Source organism: Salmo salar, chromosome ssa03 (assembly GCF_905237065.1).
Source record: "Salmo salar chromosome ssa03, Ssal_v3.1, whole genome shotgun sequence".
In the NCBI taxonomy this organism is placed as follows: Eukaryota; Metazoa; Chordata; class Actinopteri; order Salmoniformes; family Salmonidae; genus Salmo; species Salmo salar.
The window spans coordinates 61,060,110-61,084,314 of NC_059444.1; the positions used below are offsets into that span (position 1 = coordinate 61,060,110).

The 24,205-nt window shown below is 44.0% G+C and overlaps 1 protein-coding gene across 1 annotated transcript; it reads right to left on the minus strand.

The window, feature by feature from the left end:
• Positions 1 to 5,462: 5,462 nt before the first annotated feature.
• Positions 5,463 to 21,464, minus strand: stk17al (serine/threonine kinase 17a like). The gene is made up of 7 exons (XM_014192893.2): positions 21,023 to 21,464; positions 15,542 to 15,754; positions 10,160 to 10,304; positions 8,689 to 8,815; positions 8,518 to 8,566; positions 8,164 to 8,343; positions 5,463 to 7,439 (listed from the first exon to the last, which is right to left on the minus strand). Exons 1-7 carry the CDS (start codon positions 21,118 to 21,120, stop codon positions 7,154 to 7,156), a joined length of 1,098 nt encoding a protein of 365 aa, XP_014048368.1. The 5' UTR covers positions 21,121 to 21,464; the 3' UTR covers positions 5,463 to 7,153.
• Between the last annotated feature and the right edge of the window lie 2,741 nt (positions 21,465 to 24,205).

The following is a 24,205-nucleotide window of genomic DNA, read 5'->3' on the forward strand; positions in this document are numbered from 1 at the left end:
TCTTCACATCCACTGATCCAGGTACAGTAAGATATAGGGACTTACAGGCTCAATATGTGATATTAATCAATTAGGTACAAATATGTGCACAGTCACAGCTCTGTGTTAGGTATCACCCCTCCCCCCCATATCAAAGCCCAGTATTTTGTTGAATAACAGTATTTGCACAGTCTATTTTTATACACTTGTGTGTACTGTACACTGCCTGTCTGTGTGTGGCCTGTATGTACAGTACACAGGTCTATAGGGACGGCAGTGTACTCTAGCATGGAATTGGAACATTGTGTACCTTGCTAAACTCATTAGCCTGATTCTAACACCCCTTTAACATCCTATTGACAGGCTTACGAAAGCTAAGCTGTGACTTGGAATTCGATCGATCATATGCTTTTCTTTAGGTCGGCACATTTTTTTTCCTCCCACAATTAGGGCCAATGAACCTTGGATGTGACAACCCCAGTGCTCAGCCAACCACAAGGTTCTTAGAGGTGACAAACTGGCGGCACACATATCCAATCATTTCTAGCCCCAGCTATTGTTTAGTTATTCCAATGTGCATCTGCTTCTACTGTCTGAGTTGCAGGCACATTGAAATGATGGAGAAATCCTCTTCTAGCTTTAATCCAAGGCACCGGTATAAACCACAGGCATTACTCTAACGTGAGTAAAATGATCTGTGAATTACAGGATCATTAATGAGCCCCGACTGTGGAACATGGCCTAACCATAGCATATTACCCATTTTGACCAGGATGACTGACCCAGTCTTAGAAGATGTATCTTTCAAGTAAAATATCTGACTTAAAAACAGAAATAAACTTTGATTGAAGAAATCAAGTCTCTCCTGTTTGTTTGCCATTTAATAACAGAGGAGGAAGGACGAGACAATTTGTCCTGGGAGTTATAGGACTTGTTACCTCTTGACATTCCTCTGAAGGCCCCTCTCTTTCCCCACAGCAGTAGCTACCTCTTAAACTTAAATAATGTACCATCTGTCAGTGTATCCTGAGACAGGTTAAAGAAAAAACTCCTTAAACTTAAATTGTCACAGCTGACGGATAGTGTAAGAAGGTAGTCGGAGAGACAGATGAGATGATAAAGGAGAGCGTTAGACACTTGAGTGACAGGTACATTAGGTATGTTAAACGCCCAGGTGAGGCCGGGACAGAAATCCCCTATTCTGAGGGCTAGGGCTTTTCCTCACGATAGTGTTATTACTGCTAAGAGCTCTGATAACATTGTTACAGAAACACTTTTCCACGACCTGTCTGGCCTCGCCATTGTTATCAGCTGGGTTTTTTGTGCACAACGATTTGGCCGATTACATCAGGAAGTTTCTCACAATATGAACACCTGACTCTAATGACGGCATTGCACAGGCATACACAAACACACCTCTGTGGGAGTGAGTTAAATAACAACAAAAAGGGAAGGAGGTGGAGTGGAGGAAGAAGAAGCTACAGACACACAAATTAAACGATGACAACCTTTCTTCACGTTAAAGTGTCCTGTGCTCCCCCGAGCAACCTTGAAAGTATTCTTAGAGGGTTCCAACAAGTTCTTCCATGGTATCCTGATAAATCAGCTGGTCCTAAACTGAAAGATCACAGGTTTATTGGTTTCCCTGCCTCCTCATCCACACACCCGCCGAAACAGAACCAGTAATACCAGCTGCCATGGCCATCATATCATCACACAGCACAACATTGTCACCATTCTCCTTTACACACACACAAAATGACTTATGGCACCAAACCAGAACCAAAAACAGCTAATGCCAGCCACCAGCTGAAACCATCATGGTAAATAGTCTGATCCTCAACTCACATGGGCACACCAAGTGGCAGTTATGTCACGTCACTGAAGAATCACAAGTCATAGCTTGCAATTAAATCCAGGAAGCCAGAGTTTTCTTGTTCCCTTCCTCTTTGACAACTACAAGCGTGGCAGAGTAGAAGTCACAGGGTAGAGAGGTATTGAGAAAGATAGTTGGAGCATGAGATAGGCCGGGAGAGGAGGGAAAGACCAACAGTATCAGCCTATAGCAGCTAGAGAGCGTGTTGTGTACTTGACTGTTCCCCAACCCCAGAACCCCAGAGCTGAAGTGAACAGTGGTACATGTTGTGATTGGGATGGAAATGACTAAGAGCTCTGAATGATCCAGACCACCAGATTCAGTTCTGTTCCCCCTCACTCTGAAACACTGGACTCCCTTACGCGCTAGTAGTCACAATGAGCCCACAGAGTTCACTGTGGGTGCCTGCGTGTATTGACGTTAGTGTTCGTGTGTGTGTGTGTGTGTGCGTGTATAGTACTCTAGTCCAAACAACTGTATTTGGCAGTATTTTTATTGCTGTCAGTGAGCTTACCCACCACACAGAAAATGAACCCTATAAGGACTGGCTTAGCTATGCCTCTTGTTTTGATTGGGGCCTTTTCAAAGGTATTGAGTTGAAGTTGAGAAGATCCCCCTGAGTTGAGTATCACCAAGTTCAATAATATCATTTCTGCCAATGCTGCCTGCCTCTTCCATGTTGTGGCAGGATACAGTTGCCACAGACAGAGAAAAACAGACATCAGCCATCTGACCTAGCAACTTTTTGTTTAGAATGCTTTTGTGTTCTTAAGATTTTTCCAGGGAAAGAATAAATAGCTGTGCTTAACCAAAGGCATTCAATGTCTTGGCTAAGAATGCCTCACCATGAGAAACATATTACCCGTGGTTAGGATAGGCCTTGTGCTCTCTGAACATTTTCTTTTTTTCTCTCTTCAAAGCGTGACCAACTTGTGAAAGCAATTTTCTCTTTATTTTGTCTTAGTTGATGTCTATAGAGGACACAAGCAGAACGTCACTACACATTTGAGGAACAGTATTTGCGCGTGTCATGGTTGGCCTTGTTATGAATAGGAAACACTACTGGCCATGAAACACAAAGACATGAAACCTCTGGGTCGTTTCTCAGTGAGTCTTCTCTCAGTCTCCTGTGAACTGCACTTGATGACATGAGATACTTGAGGTCAATGCTGGAATGTAACACAACAAGTAAACTAATTGGAGAGGGCCAGACAAACAGGCACATACCAGATTAATTGGTATGTCAATGAACTGTCAATGTTGTAGGCTACACATACGCTACAAGAGGGAAATTAGAGTCATTTGCTGGAACACTGTTGGATCATTTGTCTGGGCCTGGGGAATGGAATGCCATGCGATGTGATGAGGGGTTGATTGATTGACAGGCTTGCCTATTGAACCACATGGCACAGAAAGTTCACTGGAATCTAATTGCTGTACCATTAACAATGCCTTAATAATTGTTCACATACAAAGCTTGTCAAACTGATACAAGTTCTGATATGTAAAAGGTGAGCAGGTCCTGAGAGAGAAGAGCGTAAAGGGGGTGGGGTGGAGAGAGGGAGCATCCTAAGGCAGTCGAGCCTCCTACCCCCTCCAAGGCCCTGAGCAGGGATTGTTTTGTGATCCCCCCTCTTGACTATTCTGACATCAACATGATCACACCATAATGAAACTTTAATCAGGAACATAAGCATCAAATCATTTCCCCATTATGTAAGGTGTGAGGGAGCAGCTTCTAGGAAAGCTGAAAGACTGAGCGATCTAGAGATTGAAGAGAATGGGGTGAATGAAAGAGGAAAGAGCACCAGAGAAACATGACGGATAAAGACAAAAAAAAAAGAAAAGTGAGAGAAAAAAATAAGTAGGCAGGGGTATGAAAGAAAAGACTCTGGGGCATTTTATTCCCATGGTGTCAGCTGCTAAATGTCCTTAAGTATTGAAATAGAGCATGGTAAGGCCGTGTGTTGGCTTGGTCTTTCATACAAACAGCCTTCACACTAATCTCATAAGGAAGATCTCTCAAGACGTCATATCGATATGATCTTATGGAAACAAAGTCCAACATTCTATTTGCATAGTATTTGCTCTATGCTTAAACAATTCAAATGAACACCGGTCCAGTGGTCCATATCCCTAATTCCAACCGGTTGTCAAACATGGTCAATCTTGGTTTTGTAACTGGTGATGTTGAGTTCAGTCAATGGTGTCGATATGGGAAGACAAAAGATTCCTCCTCTTCCCCATGTTCTGCTTTTCTGATTCCCTGTTACATTTTCAACTCAGGGATCAAGGTTGTGACAACTTCTGCTCTTTTAGAATGCTTGGTTACCAGGGAACAAAAAGCTCACTGGCTGCTTTTAGCAGGAACGATTTAAAATCCAGATGTCTGACATTTTCCGAACGGAGCGGCCGCATTTTGTTTTGTACATCAGCAAAACAATTCAGTACTACTAACATCATGGCTGGAGATGTGAAGGTCAATGGAGATGAGTTAGATGCTGTAACAGATCATTGAATCAATTTATGTCCTGCTTTGGTGGAAAAAGATGGCCAGGACTGATAAACTAAAGGAAAACCTCTACTCCAAAGCCTTTGCATCTGCTTCTCCTCCAGAGAGCAGGTTATCTTCATGTCTATGGAAGCTTTGCTTTATTCTTTTCATTTAGATTGGTCCAGTGGTTTTGAGCTGTAGTTCTGCCATGAAGGCTTAGGTCTTGATATAACTACACCTGAATTAATTAAAACAATACTCACAATGGCTGTCTTCCAGATATCAGGACAAAATGTTCCCGCAACTGTGTGAAACCCAGCAACACAGGCTATGACTATTATCTCTGTCATGGTTTGCATAATGTGTGCGTGCGAGGGTGTGAATGTGTGTATGGGGTTGGTGTGAAAATATAGCAATGGTGTAAAACAGAGCCACTCCTGCTGAGAAAACAAAGGCTATATTAGCAAGGGTGAATAAAGGGAGATGGAAAGTTACTAACATTTGCATTCCAAAGGTCTGAGGAGCAGGATATAAAAGGGAAACGGTCACTCCAGGCAGGGCCAGTCTCTTCGTCCATCCAGAGCTCAACACGGCCTGAGTGGAGCTAGCTGGTCTGGGCTTAGTGCCGACCCTCAGCGGAAGAGCACATTAAAGCAAGAATCCAGAACATTGGCATGCAGGGACATTGTCTCCCTTGTTTACTTGCAGCAGGTTAAACAGAGTGTGTGTACACACCAGTGAAGAAAGCGTCGCAGCATGTCCCTTTTCAAGTGACACTGGTATTTCCTGTTAAGAGTGGCTAGATATTTCTGGAAACCCATCAGTTCTTCTTGCTACATTTAACTTGTTTCCCGAAAAAGACCAAAAACAGGAAAGACAGACACTTGGGAAATGGTCTTCAGTGTAAACTGAAGATACTGTTGTTTGAGGAATGTTTTTCAAGTGGAGAGACTTGATATTCGGCACACAAGAGGAGAATATGGTTAAAATGGGTCACAATGGTTCCCTGGTCCTTTGTACAAGGAACTACATTCTGACCAGACTAAAGCTTTGTGGTTGAGGGCACAAGACACGCAGTGGTTGTTCCATGCCTAAACAGACCACACAATGAAGTAAATTCATCAAGATGAATAGTTTAATACAAAATGTACATTTATTGTTCTTCGATACATTTTTGCGAGGCATGCCATCAACATTTATTAATTTCAATGTAACGTCCACCTGGACACAAGTGCAAACCTGCCTGAAATTCATGAGCAGTAACCAGGAATGAAAGTCACAAGTACAGTCGAGATAAAAAAAAAAAGAAAAAAGGAGGCATACAATAATTATTAAAATGTTCATACATTATGGATCTTAAAATATTTTACAGATTATTCTTACACTATCAATCAATATACACTTCAGTACTTTTTGAGAAGTCCTCAAGAGTAATTTCTCTTCACTCTCAAACACCACATATCCAAAGGAGCTTTCTTCAAAGCCTTTCAATTGGTTGCAAATCATTGAACTGTCATTAACGCCACAATTTAAAATGATTGTGACGTCATTGAATCCTAGTCACTTCCTCTTCAAAAAGACATCTGTTCACAATGCCTGAAGGGAAATATATTGTGACATATCCAACATGGCAAACTGATATTTCAAACATGAGTACATGGAAATTGTGCAACAATAGCAAAAAAAATCTTACAAGAATAAACAGAAACATTAACACAACAGGTGAACTATATGGCACTTGGTGGAAACGAGTGATGGAAATATATTAACAATAGATGGTGGGAAGTGGCCATGTACATTTGTGTCTTAATTAATCATTCAACTAAACTGTGTTTTTTGAGCCATTTCATCAAGACTTTGGTTAATACTTTGATCATGTGTAGTTCATTCTTAAAATAAAAAGTGCTTTAAATTGACATCAAGATTGTCCTTACACTAAACAACAGATGTGATTTAATTAGATGTGGTGATTGAGATGGCTTTCTATGTTTGGAGGCCTGAAGTGGTCATATGAACAAACAAAGTCAAAGAAGACTATTTAACCCTTCTGACTGGTTTCTGTGAGGGCACTCCCCTAACACAGTCAGTTTTCCTTTGCTGCGTAGGCAGCATCTCATCTAGGGACATCTGTCTAACCACATTGGCATCCTTCATAATCAACATCATCATGAAAGGCATTTAAGGTTCAGACCTCAACAAAAGCAAAGTGGTTCCAACTTCCTGTTGGCCAACGTCATTTCCTCTCAGGGTGAGCAGTTACATCCTCACAAAGGAGAGGAGAAGTCCTGGTTCAAAGGTCAGTTAGGGAGTGGAACGTGAAGGGCAGCCAAGGTGAGAGCCAGGTTGAGGGCCAACATGGGATCAACCCAGCCTGGGACAAAGCAGGACTTCCTTCACTGAGAGTGCAGACCAGACCAAGCGATGGATGAAGTCAGTCCCACTGTTCTAGTCTTCATAGCCGAGCACAAAGAACTGGCCCACTCCTTCCATTCACAGCACTCATACAGTTACAGTACCCTCGTTACACATGCATTAAAGTGTGTCAGTGTGGCTCATTACCAGACGCCACGCATCAGCACAGGGTAACATGCATCAAACACACATGGATTTACTGCACACGGTCAGCTGAGCTCAGACAGATATCACACATCCATCGCAGCAGTAGCAGCAGCACACATACAGAGTCAAACAGAGCTGGAGGCCCTGCATCGGACCAGACCAGGTCTCACTGGCTTCCAGACAGTGTCCATTCTGTGACAGCAGTCCAGTCAGTCACTACACACAGTGTCTAGTGGAGCCCTTCCTCAGCAGATGAGCTCCTGTTGGATCTCTGGCAGTGCAGGGAAGGGCTCAGAAGTGAAGGAAAAGGCATTGCGGCCTGTCTTGAGGTCTACCTGACCGGGGCACATCAGGTACGAACCCATGCTCTCCAGCTCTGGGGAGGGTGCCGGGCTCTCAGGCTCAGACTCTGATTGGCTGGTCTCAGGCTCGTCCAATGAGGGTAGAGAGCTGGCGTGGAGCTGGGTGTAGAGGTCAGCTGGTCCATTCAGCCAGGGGTGGTTAAGGCACTCCGCTGCAGTGGCTCGCTTCCTGTGGCCACACAGACAGAGAGGATGCGTGTCAGATCTCAAATCAATCATCAAGGTCTAGGCAGCAAGGACTTTAAAGCTTCTGTTCATCAGTTTTGAAAGTAAAACTGAAATAGCTAATGTGAATACATGTTGAGGAAAGCCAATGGTAAAAAGGTGACAAATATGCAGTTATACAACTTCCTCTCCCTCCCCTTCCCTCAGACACTCTTCTTTCCCTGACAGTCTTTTAGAAAAACCACCAAAGCCCACTTTTTCATCCCAGCCTTTTCCGCTTTTTGGGATTACTCAGACACACACAGGAATTTTTTTCAAATTTTTGTATTTTTTATACTGCCAATAATCTGCAGCAATTAAATTATATTGAGTGAAGATTATGGCCCTGGATCACAGCGATAGACTACTGCTGTTTGTCATTGAGACATGATGGTGACATACAGCATCTAGCCCTTCTGTGCTGGAACACTCGATCAAATAGTGACAGTGGTGACACAGAATGGGTTAATAGATGAAACGTAACAAGGACCAGTATCCTTATATTAAATTATTCATATGCATTACCGCGCGTCGGGAGACTTAACGAGGATGTGCTGCAAGCAGCAGTATGAATGACATTCACCTGTTAATCAGTGTTGAACTCACTATGGGACATGTGGGAGAACATCTGTCGGGCTGTGGCACTGAACTAATTGAGTGTTGATTCTTGAACCTATCCTGTTCCTCACCTGGGGTTTTTGAGCAGCAGGGTCTTGATGAAGTCAATGGCGAGGGAGGAGATGCCCTCGAAGGCATCCTGGGAGTAGTCCACATTGACCTGGGAGATGTTCAGGAAGGTCTCCTGCTTGTTGTCCCCCAGGAATGGAGACTCGCCCGTCAGCATGACGTAGGTCAAGACCCCTATGGACCTGAGAGATGAGGAGGGAAAGGTGTCAGACTACAAGACATGGGGAAGTATTTCTCTCAGATTTCCACTGTGGAGCTGGCTGGTGATCAATATTTTATGGCTTCTGGAAAAACCAAGATGTATTGCGGACACTAGCTGATATCTGCTTGACACAGTCTCTTTAGCTCATACTCACCACATGTCTGTCGCTATGCTGATGGGTTCATAGTTCAGGATCTCTGGAGCTGGAATAGCATGGATAACGCCAATTAGTCCTGATAAACATTTTATAGTACTGAAGTTAAGAATTGCTTATCTATCTTCCTTATTGATATAAACTGACTGCAGAAGCCAGGGCAGGACTCACCCACATACTCCGGGGTGCCCAGGATCTCTCGGACTTCTGTCACACTGTCCATGCGTCTGGACAGGCCAAAGTCCACGATGCGGATATCACCCAGTGGGATGGCACTGGTCAGCAGGATGTTCTGGGGCTGAGGGGAGAGACCGAGATAAGACAGATTAGACCAAATCCAAAGAGTGCATGCTAAGTGAATTGACAGACAGAGGTCACATACCATGCTTGATAGATAGTTAATCAGTTGAGTAGTCATTGAGCCTCAAGGCCTTCCACTAAAGAGTCTAATCTACCTCTAAATGAATAAGCCAAACCCACAGAGTGTACAGCCCCAGAGGGATTCAATTTGGTTACATCAATAAACAAGGTTCATCCCCTTAACCTATTAGATGATTCCTAGGAAAGGTGGGATGTCTTGGAGGGCCTATCAGATTCGATGGCCCCTATATATGACGCTTAACCTCTGGGTCATACTGGCAAGATTCCTGGCCTGGGGCCTTTGGCCAGGACATCTTGGGGGACCAAGTGGCGCAGCGGTCTAAGGCACTGCATCGCAGCACTAGAGCTGTCACTACAGACCCAGGTTCGATCCCGGGCTGTATCACAATCAGCCATGATCGGGAATCCCATAGGGCGATGCACAATTGGCCCAGCGTCGTACGGGTAAGGGGAGGGTTGGTGGGGTAGGCCGTCATTGTAAATAAGAACTTGTTCTTAACTGACTTGCCTAGTTAAATAAAAGGTCAAATAAAATAAATCTAGGATAAATGAAGGACCAAGAGAGACAGACCAGAGCCAGAGACAGCAAGCCTGTGACATTTCACCAGGGATAGATTTAATACTGTCTATCACTGGGGGAGTAGAAAAGGAAAATGGGGAGCCAATAAAATCTAGTCTGGGGACAGTCGGTTCAGTCCCCCTCACCCAACAACACTGCTCATAAATCCCCTGGATCAGAGGAGGGTTTCTTCATATATAACCTGCCTGCCAAGTTCTAACACACTCCAAAACAGTGTTTTATTCATCATTATCAACAATACAAATGTTTTTGACATCACTGGGCAGACAAAACAAACCTATAAGACTTACAGCTTTTGTTCTGTGTCTTCTGTTACACAACCCTGCAGTATTTTACAAAATAAATTCTAGAGAGAAACCAGACCCTGACAGGGTTCATTTGTAAGAGCGGGAACTCCAGGACGAAAACTATGCAGCATTCACATAAAAACAGTTGTCAATCGTTAAAAGCTAACAGAGTAACTTGGATGGGCGTCTTTATTTGCTAGACATGTCCCACGTACAGGAAGAGTTACTGCTCTGCCACATTAAGGGATTCTCATTGCTTAAGGGGAGAAATATGGCAGTTGAGAAACAGTCGCCCATTCCAGGGGTGCCCTGTATTTTTTACTAGTCTCTCGCTTTGACAGCCGTAACTAGTAGCGGGTTTAGTTCTGGGTTCCGAGATGAGCTTTCTACTGACCTTCAGGTCCAAGTGGACCACGTTGTTGCGGTGCAGACAGGCCACGCCGGTGAGGATCTGTCTGGCCAACCTGATCACATCCTTCTCTGTGAAGGCCTCGTCGTTCTCCGCAACACACTGGTTGAAGATCTCTCCACCGGCAGCACTGGAAAACACAGAGGCAATGGAGGATCAAAATAGAGCCATAGTGATGAGATGAACAACAAACAGTACATGTTTATTATATCTGGAGTTTTTAAACTTGGGCTGCTGTGATTGATTGCTGATTATGCATTGTAAAGCATTTACACTCGTGAAGTCTACACCCTAACACTGTAAATCACTGCATTTGTTCAACTATCAACTCAAACATGATGACAATGCCAATCCCACCTCTATCCCGTTATCACATACACAGTGAAGTGTGTCGAGCCCTAGCCCGTGATTTTCTATTTTTAAAGTTACGCAACTGGCCCTGTGGTTATTGTACTTTGGGCTTGGGAACAGGGTCCGTGCTCCACATCCACACACAAAGCATGTGACTCCTGTCTGTGGCACTCCGACGTTCCCACACGGAAATCAGAAGAAAAATGGTGCCTCCCTGACCTCAGCTTTGACTCGAGATACGAGGACCCATATCAGTTGGTGCCAGCCCCGGATAAGGCTTTCCAGAGTTACACACACACATTCCAGATCAGTTAAGTCAAAAACAAAAAACGAAGGGGAAAGAATTTCAAATCTATCAAACTAGAGATCCCTGTCGTATAATAAAGAGTTACCTAAGACTTGAGACAGTGACAGCACACTGAAACAATCCCATAGTTTACAGTAGTGGATAGAACACTAAATTGCAGGGATTACCACCACACTGCTGTCTCTCTCCCCCAAAATTGGAAGTTTATCCAATCTGGGCATCCACTCCTAACTGCTCAGGATTAGGGGGGGGGGGTTATCCTATTTTTTGGATCCACTTAGAAAATAGAAAGGCTGATTTCCAAATTAAAATGCTGACATCTTTTTTGTTAAGGCAAATTCCTGGTTTATCAATTATTGTCATGCTTGTGTAACAATGGTAAGCAATGCCGTCCAGGACATGGCAGATTTATGTTGGATGTTTCTCCAAAGCAGATGAAAAGCTTGGAGAGAGGACGCTTGCCTAATAGCACAGCCATGTGTGGGGGATTTAGTCAGCACACAAGCTTTTTATCTTGAGAGGAAATCTGCGACCATGGCCCGGGCATAACCACACCATCCAATCCCTGGGTAACCTCGCACTGTTGCATCCTCACCTTTACTGTCCTCAGCTGTGAAAATATGAGGTTTTGTTTTTCTGGATATCCATCATTGGGCCATATAAATCCCCTTTCGCTTGGGGCTCCACACATTTAATGCTGGCCGTCTCTTTTGACCTTCTCCCCCACCTGCTGAACCCCCCCCCCCCCCCAAAAGAGTTGGTGGAAGACTGCTAAAGGAAGAAAGGGGACCAGTTCCTACAGTATACATGTATACCAAATATGCATAGCAGGCCTAGTTTACCAGTTTTGGGGAGAAAGGAAATGAGAGACACCAGTGTGTCGTTGGAAGCATGGCTTTGATTTATGCTTGCTGACAACTGCATGATTAAAAAAAGACGCAAACTGATAGTGTCTCTCATTATTAGTCTGTTCCATGTGCTGGGTCTCAATTTAATACAATTGAGTCAAATAGGTCTAATTATCCCACCCCTTCCTTTCCCCGTTTGAACTAATTACCAATAGGCGGAAACAAAGATACCCTCCAAAATCCTTAAATAAACTCATCTAGGCTTTTAGTACTAACAAGAGCCATCCTGTAGAAATGAAATGGACTGAGGACATGCTCTCCAAGCACTTTGGTCTTATTTCTCCCTCTATGCATCAGTGGATCAGTCTCCCCACTGTCAGTCAGCAGACAGATGACATGGAATGGTTTCCCATCCACTTAAGACAGAATAACTGTGCAGAGTCCCATCAAAGAGATTCACAGTAGCCGTCACCCGCAGAACATTAAGGTTGGGGGGAGGGCAGGCAAAGAGTTACTTGAGAATGAGCTGAAGACTGATGAGCCATGAGTTCTCAATGAGAGGATGTGGGACAGAGTGTGTATTTACGTGTGTCCTTTACGATATTGGCTGCATTCTCACAAGCCAACTTGGTTACTCTGGGCATAAGATCTCCAGGAATAGGCATTTTACTCTTACTGGCCAGGTACCAAACCTCAAAGCCTACTACTGATCACTTCTCACAAGGCCTGTGTGTTGACTACATTGTGTACTCAGTACAGCACATAGACTCTGGTTTCAGAGTTGTCATCATTTAGATGGGATTATGCTGTGACAACACTCATCCTCCAATACAGGAGACTTGATGTATCAAACCTTACTAGAACGAAGAGAACTCGGTACAAACAGTTTTTCAAGGAGGTTTTTCCATTTCGAAAATTGGAATACAATTTATTAGACAGCCCTCATCCTCAAAAACACTTTTACTAGTTCCTAAAAAGATTTCCTGAAGACTTTATTGTAGTTTTAAATGAAGGCCAGCCCATGCCAGACAGTGGAGATGTGTGTCAAAGACTCTAATATAATCAATTTACTTATCTGAGGACTGCATACATTTGAAGTGACAAAGATCAATGGCTGACATGGACTGGAGGGTTTCAATTTGCATTACGTAAGATGTCTCAATACCCACGTAAAAACATCAGATACCGTTACACTTGAGGATGAAAGCAGAATTAAGAGGACAGAGGGGGAGAAGAAAAAAAAAGCATCACTCTTTCCAATTACAGAGGGGCTGAAAAACAGTTCTAGAAAAAAATTACCTCAGGAATGATTCCATCAGCGCTGAAAGATCAAGCTTGAGTGAGTCAAAGTGCTACATTTTCATAAACATACCCTGTAAAGCTTTAAAGCTGCTCTAGGGTTATGATTGGCCGGGCAATCTGGACCTGACTGCCATTCCCAAGACTATCCGATTGCCTGTAATTGGTTAGGATTTTGAGTTCCTCTTATCTGAAGTTACCTCAGAGTTTACAGCAGTGTCATGAGTTCAAAGACGGAGGTGAAACGGCTAAGTATAGTATTCACAAAACTTGTAACTCATATTGTTTGCCAGATGATAAACAAATATGTAGTGACTGAGGGTTGGACCAAACCTTAGCCGTGCGTACACTGACCTTGAAAAACTAACGTCGGTGACTTGGTTCATCTAATTTTCCCACATATAATGTAGACCTCTAGAAATGCACCTGCACAATACTGTATTTGTCAATATGACAGAAACGTAAGATGTTTGGTCTCATCCTAGAGGGTTGTTTGATCTCCGGTAACACCATGGGTTTCCTTGACAAGACATGTAGAGAGTTGGGAACACACAGATGACAATCTAAGGTTTGTTGGAGAATCATTGAAGAAATGTATTTCTTGCAACTATTCACCACCATCAGAAGCAGGCCATGGACTGTGCCCCCGAGTACAGAAAACCATTATGATTAAACAGTCAGAATGTGTTCTAAGCAGAGATGATGCGGGTTCATTTCTCATTAAAGTGCCATTTTCATTTAGACTAGTCATTATGTGTGGTGCTCGCACAGACTGGGTTTAAACTTACTGATGAGGAAAATTTTGTTTCTCGCTTCCATTTCTCATACGTTGCGTGGGGATGTGGTTGTGGCTATGTGCAGACCAATGTGTGAGTATGAGTGTGTGTATGCACATGCTACTTTGTTTGTGTGTGTTCTACTTTTGGAAGCATTACTAACTGCTTTTATGTAAACCCACAGGAAATGGAACATTCTCTGGTTTGCAGCAAAGCTAGCCCACGCTGAGGTCAGAGAGCCCTTTAATGGGCAAAGAGTTCACAGTCATACAGGCTGCAACAGCATCTCGATGGCTGCAGACTACCAAGTTAGTACAGGACTTCACTAGGAACCATAACCTATACTGGGATCTGGATGAACATAGGCCTATAAGAATCTCTAAAACTTTCAGACAGACAAAAGGAAGACTGCACAAGGAAGTGCAAAGTTATCTGGCAGCTAGTGCAGGGCTATGGACCAGTGCCTGCCCCCGCAGGCATGAAATAGTGGCTCTGCTTTCTCTTTCGCACTGGGGTCCAAGGCCAAGCACATACACACCCCCCCTATAGGGAACCTTTTGTTCTGCAGGAGCATTCTATGTCTAGGAGAGAATGGGTGGAGATGTGGGTGGTTTATGACCAGACCAGGGTCAGGATGGGACACAGTCTTTTGGTTTTCTAGATTAACTGGTTGGTGTGGTGTTGTCTATTTGTAATGGGGCTTGGGGGTCATTACAATGCTTATTACCATCTCTGGCTCCTAATTAGAATGAGACCAGAGTGGTCATTTAGGACAGCCATGACACATACGCTAGATAGTGGTCATAGGATATGACGCAAGACCAGACAGATCCTTTCCTTCCACCCTGACCTCTATGCTTTGTTGATCAGATGGATGCAGCTCAGATGCAGACTGGTTCACCTGTGTTTGGATGGAATGGATGCTTTGAAACATGATGAAATAATTTGACTGATGCTAGCTTTCCTTAAAATGTATCATGTGACAAATACTTATTCTCAAGAATCTTCTAGATTGAGTCATTTGGTCCATCTTCATCCGTCTGTTTATAGAAGCACTGACACAATCAGGCAAGGTAACAAGAATTGGGGATGTGGCTATGAGCACAGCGACCAACCACAGGGGAGTTATCATTTCCTTATAAGGTTACAATGTTCAAGCAGGCATGCGTGTGTGCTTGGTGTGCGTGTTCATGCAGCTGTTAAGGTGAGAAACTCTTGAGTGACATGCAGCTGCATCCTCAGCAGAAAGAGTGCAACACAGGAAGTCGACGTGTTAGGGTTAGACTGGAGCGATGTAATCTACCATTTTTCAAGAAATCCAACGCTCTGACATTCACGTCACTCAACATCCTGTCTACGCAAGATCTCATGCGGTTTTGAAACAAAGATCACGTTAAAAAATCCCATGTTTTATATGAGCAGAATACATTTTTACTCAGGCGACCGCATCAATCAAAACCCCTCGAAACTACGCAGAAAGAGAAAAACCTGCAGAGACGGAAAGTTTTTTTTTCGGTAAATGGCGCATAAATGGTTTTTCATTTCCCCCCTCATTAGGAACCTTATCATTTCATCCCGTTTTTTTCCTGCCAGTGCTGCATTGTGGTGGAGCATCAACATGTACGGAGAGTTTAAAAGGTCTTCTAGATTACCATCACCAGCATTTTCTCCCGTCACTGGCGACATGAGCTAAGGGCGGTGCAGAGATCCAAACACACACACTCACATATTGTGCACACCACGTTTTCCATGGACTTTGCGTTTTGATGCATACGAGTTCACTCACCACTCGAGGATGAGAATGATCTCAGAGTTGGTCTCGTAGACCTCATGCAGCGCCACCACATAAGGGTTAGCCTTGGCTGACTCCAGAACAGCGATCTCGTTGAGGATGTCCATGCGGCAGTCCTCGCCCTTCCGACGCTTCCTCAAGAACTTGGCAGCGTGCTCCTTCCCTGTCGCCTTTTCAATGCACTTCTTCACCACAGCAAACTTTCCCCTGGGAAGAGAAAAATAGTGGGGGAAAGGGATATGTTGAATAATCAGAAACACAATTAACAGTTTCATTTGATTTGGTTGTCTTCAATGTCTTATCGGTAAATCTGATTGACTCTGGCCATGAACCTGCAGGGAGTAATCATGGGAGAGAAACAGCAATTACAGCACTGAGAGTTCCAAACAATGACGCAACCAATAAAGCAAAACAAATTGCAGTGCAGTGAAACAGATTACAATAGGTAGGATGCACAGGCCACTGAAAGACCACCAAAGAAAATGAAGAGGTGGACTGAGTGGTATTACAAAACAGAGGGATACACATGGAGTTATCTACCATTGTTATGCAATATAGGACTGATGATAAACACCAAGTGATACGCTCCCTCATCAGTGTAGTAAGATATCCTTCTCTCCTCTTCCTCCTCCACAGTGGAGGGCCTGACAGGCAGGAGATAGGCCCAACCGTCACTCCTGAGTGGCTGTATGGACAGGCGGTGGGGGGGGGGTGATAAGACTAATAGCACTCTTTAAAAGTCAACATAAAGAGAGGACAGCTGGGCTTGTTGTCTGTCCACAAGCCCCACCCCCAGAGAAAAGAAAAGAGGAACATACAACCACAATTCTAAAACACCATCTGAGCATTCCATTTGCTGCTGCATACATTGATGGATTCAGCAGAGGTGTCGAGGGTCAGGCTGCGGGTGTGGGCAGGAAATCCGATGTGTAGAATCACCCCACTGTGTCCAGCCTTCTACAAACACCATCCCAGGGCTATAACGGAGCCTTGTACACTTCCCATTCTTACAGCTGACAGCAGCGGGGGACAAATGGAATTCCCAAACGCCTCCACCCAGACCTTAAGCAGCACCCTGCATCTCCTCGGACAGCCACACAAAGGCCTGTGCAGGCTGACCAGCAAACATGGCAGCCCCTGCACAAGGACCACCCACTTCCCTGGGGCTGGACTAGGGGAGAAGGGGTCCAGGAGGCCACAGCGGAGTCCTCCTAACCCCTGAAAAAAAAAATGGAGTCCGCAACTTCACTTACCAAATCATTTGGCATCCCTGTTAGAGAATTTTGGCCTTCCCTCACTTCCCTGGTTCAACTGACAACTGTTTCTGCCATGTTACTTGAAATTCGACCGACACTGCTTTGGAGTCAGATGTCTCGGCCAGACAGAGCCTGGTAGTGAAAGGCAACCATTCATAGAAACTGCAGACAGAGCCTGGCAGTGAAAGGCAACCATTCATAGAAACTGCACAGGTAGATATAATGGCATCCCAATGGTTCTGCTATTAAAAGCTGTGTCTGTATGGAGAGGGAGTGTAAACTTGGTGCCGGTCATTTTCTCACATCTTTCCTCCAGGCTGGCTGTACTGTAAACCTAAGCCTGCTACTCCTCCTGGATATGTTAGCTGGCACAAGCCCATTCCCTGTGGGCTGTTCCTCCTTCCCCTTTCTTCACTCTCACTGGTTCCCAGCCCTAGTGAGGATTGCTAGGGCACATTGTTCCAAATCAAAAGACCCAAACCAGTCAAAGTCAAAGCCTTTCTTCTTTAATTAGCCAATTCCCCAAGTTCAGAGCAGCTACCTCTGTGCTGGGAACTGCCGATGAAATTAAAAGAAACCACAGGCGATGCTGAGGAGCAACAGGAGGCCTTTTAAGATGGTGACAACAGGTCAAAGGTTGCTAAACTAGGCCATCATTACCCTGCTGTTTTCACACACTGTCTGTAGTAACACACCAGAGACAAGAGCACAGGGGTTACAGACAAAATTCAACATGCTTCAAATGTCTGACCCATGAGAGAACACATGACTTTCAGCCTTCAAGCTGCTCCTTAGAGACACTCAGAAACCATGTCTGCCACTTGAAGGTTGTCTTTAACATTTTGTGTAAATCCCAAATCCCACAGAAAAGGTAATTATGCAGACACACCAACACCTGATTTGCAGAACTATCATTACGCAGCTTCACATCATCATGTCTGCATGTATGTGGTGTGTCAATCTCCAAATCAACAGGGAAGTTTTCATTCAGTATGCATAGACACCAACCCAGGAACTTGTGGTGGTGATGGCACTAATCTAACTGAGAAACTGTTTTTCCTGTGGGGTCTGTGTTTCAGACATGAGTCACTCCCCTTTTGAGAAACACAGACATCTGATCGCCTTCAGCTGCCTCACAGTACAGGCTGGGTTCCTCTTCCTGTTCATAAACGCCTCTCAGACACAAAAACCCACACATTTTTGTTAAATGACAACCCCTTTGCTGTCCTTCTAAATCATAGTGAAGATAGTGAAAATCTAGGCTAAGTAAATATCAGAGGACACCCATTTGACCTAGAAACAGGGATCCGTTCCAACTAATTCAACGTCAATACCTTTCATGTCAACTCTTGCAACTTGTCCTCAAAGTCAAAACTCTTCTACCTTATCTAAATGCCTGATTTTTGTGTGAGTATATTTGGGGGGGGGGGTGTTGAAGGGAAGCAATCAGGGGCAGATTTCAGAAGCCTTCAAAGGTGTTACTGCGGAAATCTGCTCCAGAAGGCTTACCAGGGACCACAATGTCTCAAACATAGTGGAGAAGAGAAAGGGGGGAGAGATCCATCCCTCCTCTTCTACTGGCCATCTAAATCTTGACAAGCTGCTCTCCTGGCATCCAACACAGCTCACATTCCTGCACTTAATGGGATTTATGAGGCCAGATCAGGATGTTGTGGGGGCGAGGAGGTAATGAGAGGAGGATGATGAGGAGAGGGAGAGATGGGGGTGGAAGGAGTGCTGAGAGGACGCTGGGCTCGCTCAGAGCTCAAACAGCCCCCCCAGGTCCTGGCTGCTGGCCCAGGATGTCCCATGGTGTCAGACAGGGAAATCTGGCTGCTACCAACTGGCAAAGTGAATGAGTCTTTATTTAGCACCTGCCTGCATACTATCCAGAAGAGAGAGAAAAATGTAATACCTCCCTGTCTCCCACTCCCTATGAAGTTATAAAGGACGGTTGCATGTGGTATTGGTACAATATCACCTGAGACAGAAACGATGCGATGACCCAAGTCCAGACAATTTAATAATCCTAGTCAACAGGTTCTAAATAAAACATTTTGGACCTAGGGAAGTAGTAGCCTGGCTACTGGCTTTTTAAAGGGAGTTTAATATCTCTGAGACTCCCCCATTCAACCGCCTTGGAATGCACACATTTTAGTGTCTGGGTTCAAATGCATTGTAGGTCACACTCGCTGATCTGTGGAGAACAACAGGGGGCCGGAGCAGGGCGGAGGGAGACTGATGGTAATTGCACAATATCCCCCACCCTGACCCCCAGGACAAAACAGGGCTGATTGGCAGGGAATTAGCCCACTGTAACAATCCCAAACAAACAGCCATGGGTGAGGCTGTAGGCATGGTCTGGATTCTGGAAAAAACAGAATAATAGCAAACATCTCTTCCTGTGTTAATAGCTTGTGTGTGCCAGAGATTCCTTGGATGGTGGAGATATAGAGATAGGGAGCTACTGAGACCAGTGATGGTACATGTAGGTCAGAGCATATTTCATGCTAATAATACTGGGGCTGGTAAAATGCATTGCATATTCACCTTTCTACCGAGGGCCCCCACAGCAGTGACAGTTAAAGAGGGGAGAGATAGGGATATAGGGTAAAATTATTCTCTGACATCGCAATTCAGTTTACAGGGGACAGAAGGTGCCACAATTGAAGGAGAATCAGAGAAGTCTCACAAGCCATTGATTGAGGCTGGTATAAATTCCAAATGGAGGACATTTTTGTTGTGCTAGTGTTGATACTGTATGTGTATCATGAGCAGAAAAATGGTCCCGTTTTAGAATGAAGTAACATTCAACATACCATCCGCTCCAAAATAAAACAGCACATAGAAAAACAAGGCTGATATATCATCTCATTTATCAACTCAAGTCCTTACTCATGGTAAATCAGCCATGCTGTCATCCGAACACTCCATTTAGTATGATACGTTTCATATGGTATGTATTCATTTGTGGCTGTCCATCATCCATTTAGTATGATATATTACGAAATGCAATTCATTCAATATGTTACGAATTTGCAAAAAGTTTGATATGTTACGAATTCCAATTTGTTGTTGCTAACGTTCGCTAGCTGCTAACGTTCGCTAGCTGCTAACGTTCGCTAGGAGTTAGGGTTAAGCGTAAATGGTGGAAAAAGTACTCACTTGTCATACTTGAGTAAAAGTAAAGATACCTTAATAGAAAATGACTCAAGTAAAAGTCACCCAGTAAAATACTACTTGAGTAAAAGTCTAAAAGTATTTCATTTTAAATATACTTAAGTATCAAAGGTAAAAGTATACATAATTTCAAATTCCTTCTATTAAGCAAACCAGATGGCACAATTACATTTTTTATTAGCGGATAGCCAGGGCACACTCAGACATAATTTACAAATGAAGCATGTGTTTAGTGAGTCCACCAGATCAAAGGCAGTAGGGATAACCTCATAAGTAATTTTGTGTCAGGGAAAATGTATGGAGTAGAAAGCACATCATTTTCTATAGGAATGTAAAAGTAGTGAAAAATATAAATAGTAAAGTACAGATACACCCAAAAAACATATATAGTACTTCAGTACTTTACACCACCATTAGGTTAAAGGGTTATGGTTAGGGGAAGGTTGGCTAATATGCTAAGTAGTTGCAAAGTAGTAAGTCGTTTCAAAGTTGCTAAAATTGTCCATGATGAGAATCCAACACGCATGCTAGACGTTCGCGTTATTCACCTGGCCAACAAACCTATTTTTTTGCCATAAGTAACCATACCAAAAGTAACATATCATACTAAATTTAAGTATTCCAGATTTACGTTTACTATGTTACGTCTAGTCTATGAGACCAGGCTGGTTATACTTAAATCAAATTCCAGAAATATCAGGGCTCACACAAAGAAGAATAAATCCCACATATTTCCCTTACAAAAAACCCCCACACAAAACAATTTCATGGGCGCAGATCGAGAGTCTTCATGGCAGTGCCAGCGCCACTCATCCCGATTGGGCCGACACGTTGAAATGTTTACTTATTCCCGTTTGCACGTGCAGAGAGAAAAATACAAACATTTCCCATTTGTAATCCCTCACTTTAAAGACTGAACAGTGTGTTTACCCCTGCCTCCCCGTGTTTACTTCGCACTGCAGCACGCATTGACATCTATTCTAGCTCATCATTTCATGATCTGGACAGGGTAACCTATTAAACATTTCATGCGACTTACCTGCCCAATTCTCTGCCAAGCAACTCATAATTGCTCGTGAAAGGATCGGTCCTAATTCTCGTGTGAATTTTTGTCACCATCCCGTTCTTGTTCATCATTGCTTCGCAGTCCGTTTGGAGAGAGATGATAAAATATATTTCCTTGACAGATGTTATATTTGCTGTTCTATACGTTCAAGTTAATTTCATCACAAAAAATACAGAGGAAGATAAATGAAGAGAAAAATATGTTGTAATAGAACAGCAAACTTCTCAGCACAAAAAAAATCCCCAGGTGAATTCTGTGACCCTCAGAAAAATACGTTGACTGACAAGAAATAGAAAGATTAATCATTCAAATATGAAGGAACTGGTAATACACCGCAGTTGTAATCAAGCCAAGCGCTCGCTGTATGTTGGTTTGCGTGTGGATAGACAGTCCCAAAATTGAGCTCTATCTCAGGGCCAGGCTTTCTCAGTGACGCTGTGACATGAAAGCCAATGATAATTTGACTTTGTTAAGGGGGAGGGTTAAAGTCAGTGAGCATACTACGACACGGCTGATTGACGGGCACTAGCCTACTTGGGGTGGCATTCAACAGGTTGCCTACTCCTACTGCCTCAGTAGATGTCTTAAAACAATTGGACACAACTACATCTCTAATGCAGGTAGTAAGTAACCAAACATTACCGCCTACTGCTTAGATTTTGCAACACACACACACACACACACACACACACACACACACACACACACACACACACACACACACACACACACACACACACACACACACACACACACCTAAAAACAATGTGTTTGAAGTAACAGAAACATGCCGTAGGCAAGTGAGCAATCAAATGTGTCAATCATTACTTTGGGCAAGATTTTACCAGGTGAGGCATGCATCTCTCCCACATATACTGCAATCACGGCAGTCAGTCAGACTGCCCATGGGGCATGATGCTAGGAACTGCTCTTCTCTCATCCTGAACATGTATCCTTCACCCCACCGCTGGGAGTGGCACATTTTATGTAAGTGTACCTGCCCTGCTGCCTGTCATCTGGCAAGAATGTACAACATGTCCCCATCCATTGGCAGACAGATTCAGACAAACACACAAAGTAGAACTACCATGGCCTGAAATATCATGGCCCGTAACAATGTTAAAGTCCAAAATAACTTAAAAAGTAGGGCAGTCGTCAAGGATCGCAGTTTTCCCTTCATCTTACAATGACATTTCATCAGGACCCAAAATAATAAGATAGCATCCCTCCCTGGGCAGGCACAGTGGAGACCCAGTAAATTGGGCAGCCACAGGGGAGACCCAGTATATTGGGCAGCCACAGTGGAGACCCAGTAAATTGGGCAGCCCCAGTGGAGACCCAGTAAATTGGGCAGCCACAGAAGAGACCCAGTAAATTGGGCAGCCACAGTGGAGACCCAGTATATTGGGCAGCCACAGTGGAGACCCAGTATATTGGGCAGCCACAGAGGAGACCCAGAAAATTGGGCGGCCACGGAAGAGACCCAGTATATTGGGCAGCATGCATGGCAGGAAGTCAGGCATCCTCATTAAGTAATTGCTGTTTACAACTGGCAGTAGAGCAGAGCAGAGTGAGGTGGCCCATGATGCAGCAGCACCAGGCCTGGGCTGGGCTCCGTCCCCTGGGAAATGTGTCACCTAAGCACCAGAGGCTTGCTGAAGTCATGGCTGGCCTGGGCCAAGGATGTTCAATGTTATAGGGCTGAAGGCCCTGCGTTGGGGTGGATTGCCCCCTGGACCAACAGAGCTGGTCATTCTGTATGGGGGATAGTTTTCCTACACAGCTGAGACACATCCCAGACAATAAGGGAGCGGGGGGGGGTTGAGGTTATGACCTCACTTTACAAATGGTGTAGAGTGGAAAGACCACATGTGGCAAGGTGCCATATTGATCTTTATCAAGCCATTCATTCACAGGACCAGTCAGCTTACGGGGTCCTGCTGTAGCAGAATGCAAATGTAATGCTGCTGCTGACGTTGAATATCAATCAATGGTGTCATAATGGTAGGAAACATATTTATCTTGAAATTGGGTGAGTCTTTGTTTTTGTACATGATAGCCCAATTTTCATTCCCTGTGTTTATACTGAAGGATAGAGATATGTGAGCAGATAAGCGGGAAAGAACAGGAATGCATAAATAATGCAGAACAAAAGAAAAAGGGAAAGAACCCAATCTAAAATTCAGACGTCTATGTCTGGTTGTCAGGTGGCCATTGAAAACTACTAATGCGTCTTACAAAATCGCCACCGGTCTCGTGCACAGTATTTAAGTAAAAATGTAGTTTTACTTTTTACTCAACAGTACTTTTTCCACCACTGTATTTAAGTACATTTTAAACCAGATACTTTTAGACTTTTACTCAAGTAGTATTTTACTGGGTGACTTTCACTTTTACTTGAGTAATTTTCTATTAAGTTTATCTTTACTTTTACTCAAGTATGACAATTTAGTACTTTTCCCACCACTGCACACCACAGCACGGCACAGCACAGGACAGCACAGACAAAGGATTTGTTTAAGGTTACCATACCAAACCTAATTTGTGTTGCCACAAACAGAGCGGTGAAAAAAGAGACTTATTGAGAATTGGACATTCCAGGGGGCCTGTGAAGTCATTAAGGACCGGCGACTATGGGTTACATAACCCTGTAATGTTGCTGCCTGCCTCCTCAAATTGTTACCTTAAGTCTGGGCTGGGTGCGATCCAAAACCTTGACCCCCATCGCTATCACCCTGCATTAAACCGGGGTCAGAGTCCAGACAGGCCACGTTAGGGAGGGGGCTCTACTCGGCCCCTGAGACCTAATGAAAACATACCATTGAATTAGCCTGCCAGCCTGCAGTTCAACTCACATAAATATGAGATGTTCAGCCGTGACCTGGGGACCGTGAGCACTTTTAGAGCGACTGGAACCAATCTGCTGGTTCCTGCTGTCGGTAAAAAATAAAAAAGCTTTGTGTGTAAGTTTTGGATCGGTGCCGATAGATAAAGTGTCAAAGTTATGTGCCTGATGTTCTTCAATTGGCATTTGAATGGTTCTGTATATCAGGGAAAATCCGAACTCTTAGCTATGTACGTAAGCTAAATGGTTCCATTCAGAAAAAGAGTAGCATAAAATTGTGTGCAAGTCTTACATGGCCATACGGTAAGCAC